This window comes from Saccostrea cucullata, unplaced genomic scaffold (genome assembly GCF_032062105.1).
Source record: "Saccostrea cucullata isolate Sc308-1 unplaced genomic scaffold, CSIRO_AGI_Scuc_v1 ctg4791, whole genome shotgun sequence".
Taxonomy (NCBI): Eukaryota; Metazoa; Mollusca; class Bivalvia; order Ostreida; family Ostreidae; genus Saccostrea; species Saccostrea cuccullata.
The window spans coordinates 6,816-11,058 of NW_026933899.1; the positions used below are offsets into that span (position 1 = coordinate 6,816).

Here is a 4,243-nt window from a genome sequence, read left to right on the forward strand (position 1 = left end):
CATAGTAGTTTGTTAGATGTCCTCTCTTTCTCTTGCCCTGCGGGTTCTGGATTGGGTTCTGGTTTGTGGTGTTGGATGGTGGCTTTCCTGCGATTAGTCAAATCCAGTCCCAATTGCTCAATCTGATTTGCTTGGTTTTCTCCATCCAGTTTTAGTGGTTCTAAACACCTGCTCTCTTCAAAAGTTCTGCATGTTTGATTGTTGTGACAACAAGACTTACCTTAAAAAATATTTTAGAAAAAAAATTGATTATAACTAATAGGAATTTCATTGTTCAAAAAATGTAAAATCATTATTTTGTCTATCTGACTTTATTTTTATGAACCCAAGCCTGTAGTTTAAAATCACTGAATCAAATAATTTCTACATGTTCTATGATGTTTCAGAAATATTCCATTTTTTAACCCGCATAGGCCGCCATAGACCTGGAAAAGGTACACAGAATTCCCCGTTTGTACATTTGACGCCATTTTCACTGCATCCAAACATGTCACAATAGGCGCGGATACCCGACAGTGAGTTGTTTGAGTTTGCGATGTGACAGTGTACTAGGTATTTTGAAACTTTTGTATCTATAATGCATAAACATTGCTATTTTCAATAAGTTTGAAAGCACTGGAAACCTACATTTTCGCTTTTCCACCGTTACTTGAACGTCGTCAACACACTTCGGCGCTCTTGGCTAGCATGGTTGGGGCGCCGCTTTCGAGAATGTACATCACTACATGGCCTGGTTGCGATATCGGCGATTATTTAAATGTTTTAAAATTTCTGTCGGTTGGCTCTTTTAACGAAGTGCCATTCGGCATTCCTGTCGCTTTGAAAGGGGCGATCCCGTCTTCTTCCCCTCTGGACCATGTCGATTTCACTTGTCGGCTTTCTTACGCCTGTGTCGTAAATATCGTAATTTTGCACACGTCTTGGTCATCAATACAGCATAGAAACATTTTTTATTTAAAGATAAATATAGTTTAACATGTAAATCATAAAAACTTGAAAAACTTTGTAAATTGTTATCAGTTTGAAGTTTACGACTTGTTTAAGTACAAAGACCCACTTGGGGTAAAATGATCAGAAGAATTCACCCTTAAACCAAATATTTCTTCAGGCAGCAGACTCTGATAAGTCTCTTCATTTTTTCACATTTCTTGTGGATGCAGGGGTAAAATTGGGGAACAAGTACAAGTATGTAAATTTATAAAGTACATGCATGTGTATGGAGGTACTTGATTGATTCTTTGATTTCTGTCCTGTTTGAAATTAAAATTAATAGCACGGTATATCATGAAATGCGATAAGTATATTCTCCTGTCCTAGTATCGTTTTCCGAATGTCAAAAGGTTCGCCCAGTTTGTTTCAAAACGCAACAGGCTTTCTGGCTTTTATTTTTAACCTCTTCAAAAATTAATAAATATTGTTTTTGCTATACCAATAGGTCATTTCTTTTTATAACATATGACAATTTTTCTTTCAGAACCATGAGGAAGTTCGTCAACCGGTGCTTTTCTTCTCTTGTTCTTCTTTGTCTTCCGTCGTTACTAGTGAGCATCCAAAGTAGAAAACCAAACTGTACGTTTCCGGATTTTCTGGAAAGGGATAAGCTATGGCGCAGTGGAACGGAACTTCACGATTCCGAAACTATGTACTTTAATGGAGATTATATCGATATAAGGCAAAATGACCTACGCTTTGAAAAGAGATGTCATGAGATGATTAACCGTGAAAAAGGGATTTACCTAGTGGCCCACCTTCCTAAACAAGATGGTATAAATGTTCGGACTTCATATTCTTGTATTCAGTTTCTTAAAAGATCGGACTCGGTAGTTCAGATAAGAGAATCTAACCCATCGGAATTTACGCTTTCAATTTGTAATGAGCAAAACATGATACTGAAAAATCGTCCCATTATCAAGTTTCCTTTAGAGGACAACCCGTCTATAAAATGTCCTTTTTCTGGAGGATATAATTTAAAGATCACTTACAAGATGGAATTAAAGTGTGGATTTTCTGTTATTCGTCCTCGAATGGAAAGCGAATGCGAGGATGGCGACGGGGTGACTCTGGATTTTAGAATAAGTGAGTGTAAGTTGGATGATGTTCACGGACTGAAAGAGAAACTAAGATGTTTGGCATCATGGACTGATAAATCAGCGGAAAATAATTACACCTTTGTGGTTTTAGCAAATGATCAAAGGTTCCCATTGTGTATGAGATTTGAAGGAAATTTGTCGGATTTGAAAAGAGCCACCATTTTCCGTGACGGTAAATGTGTTGTCAATGACAGAGATAGCTACTCGCAGACGATAGAAAGGGTGAATTTAGAGTTCGAAAAGATGGTAGTTTCAAATCTCTGCGAAAACGAGTTTGACTATTGCGCACAAGAATTTGCTTGCCCCAGGTATCAGAAATATTGTCACAAGTCATGTCGAGGCTGCCAACCTGAAACAAACGTCTGTTCGTTTCCAGAGGATTTGAAAGGGGCTTGGCACACCGATTTGAAATCAAAGCCAATTGTCATGAATATTTCTACATATAACTTGCATTTGCCAGGTGATGGTAATTTCAAGTGCGTTGGGAGAGCCAACTCCACAAAAGAAAGTGTCTACAGGTTAGCTTTGCTCCATATTTTTGAAAATGGTTGTTTTCCTAGAATGACATGTTTTGAATATGAAAAGACATCGAAAATGACGCTACAGTACAAATTTGGAACTAGAGTTGAATGGCCACAGTTTCCGTTGGATAAGATGATCCATAGAACTTGCTTGAACAACCAGTTGAGGAAGCCATTTTCAGTGGCGGTAAATGGAGCCCAAATCTATACCACCAGTTGCAACCTGCCCAGTGACTTCGGATTCAAGTCTGGTCATATCTATCTTCGGGATTCTAATTCCAGGGATTACTGCATTGCATACTACGAATATGGTTTAAGTGGCAAATTCAATATGGTGGATATAAACAAAACAGAACCAGTGAACAAGGAACACATGTGTCTGTCTTCTGAACAATTCAAAGATGGCAGCATTCTAGTTGTGACGGCATCGTTTTCTGATCGTTCTTACAACTGTTGGGCATTCATGGGAAAGGGACACAAGCGGAGAATAATTCAACTCAGTCTTGAGGACTGTAACGAAGGCAGTCTTAATTCACTAATTGATGGTAAATATACACCTATTAATTCATTCATTGTGTTAGAAGAACCTAAGAATGTATGTACCTTAATGATTGACATTGCGACAGAACCCGGACCATATCGCACTCCTTCGGTTTCAAACTCGCCTTCGCCCTCAAAGCAGACGACACCACCCATCTACAGGACGCCATCGCAGCCCGGGTCAATTTTAGCAAATGATCCCGACAGTGGTTCCGGGGCACATTCTGGCACACTTCTTTTGTTGCTGTCCTCTTTTGTTTTTTGTACGTGTCTTTGATTTGTATAATTATATGCTAAAATTGCTCAAATGCTGGAGACCAAAGTTAAAGGCACCATTATTGTCAAAAGACTGAAAAAAAATGTCTTAAAAGAAAAGATGATTTTCAATTGAAAGGTCTTGAATTATTACAATAATTCCCCTAGAAAAGTAAGAAGCCAGAGTGATTGTTAAAAGAAGGATTACAGCCACCATGCATGTCAGATAGAATAATCTTAAGTTGAGTTTGGTTTAAGAAAGTTTCGGACTAAAGTGCGCAGGCGCAGAGAGGAAAAATGGCTTTGCAATATCGAACCCTGCGACTAATTATATCAGTTTGTTTACACTTCTATATAGTTTATGGGGGAGTAAAAAAGTAATTGCCTGTGATATACTGTACAAAAGGATATTGATATGTATTTTAAAGAAGAGCTGAGTTTTATGCTTGGCGTAAAAAAGGCCATGTACTATTGTGTATACAGTGACAATGCCTTTATTCTATTGCATGCACAGAGCTACATTAAAGTCGAGGAACAAATAAGAGCTGGGCTGTTCGGACGATTCAGAGAATCGTACCTAAAAATAAAAATTTGCCTTTTATTATTGCTTTTTCTGTGGATCTTTAAGAAAGCCATTTTAAACTTTAAGTAGACTTGTTCATATATCATTTTTAGTTTGGTTTTTTTTGAGGCGCATCGTTTTCGATGCAGCCTCATTGCGATCACCTAGCATTTCTTTCTTGTTCACAGCGGCGGCAAAGGACTCAATAATATTGATTCTTAACACGCTATTGAAAATAGTGCCAATGTATATTGACAAGTTGGCGATATCCATAA

The 4,243-nt window shown here is 37.9% G+C and overlaps 1 protein-coding gene across 1 annotated transcript; it reads left to right on the forward strand.

The window, feature by feature from the left end:
- Positions 1-434: 434 nt before the first annotated feature.
- On the forward strand, positions 435-4,007 carry LOC134239558 (uncharacterized). The gene is made up of 2 exons (XM_062721724.1): positions 435-552; positions 1,475-4,007. Exon 2 carries the CDS (start codon positions 1,479-1,481, stop codon positions 3,426-3,428), a length of 1,950 nt encoding a protein of 649 aa, XP_062577708.1. The 5' UTR covers positions 435-552; positions 1,475-1,478; the 3' UTR covers positions 3,429-4,007.
- Positions 4,008-4,243: the final 236 nt, after the last annotated feature.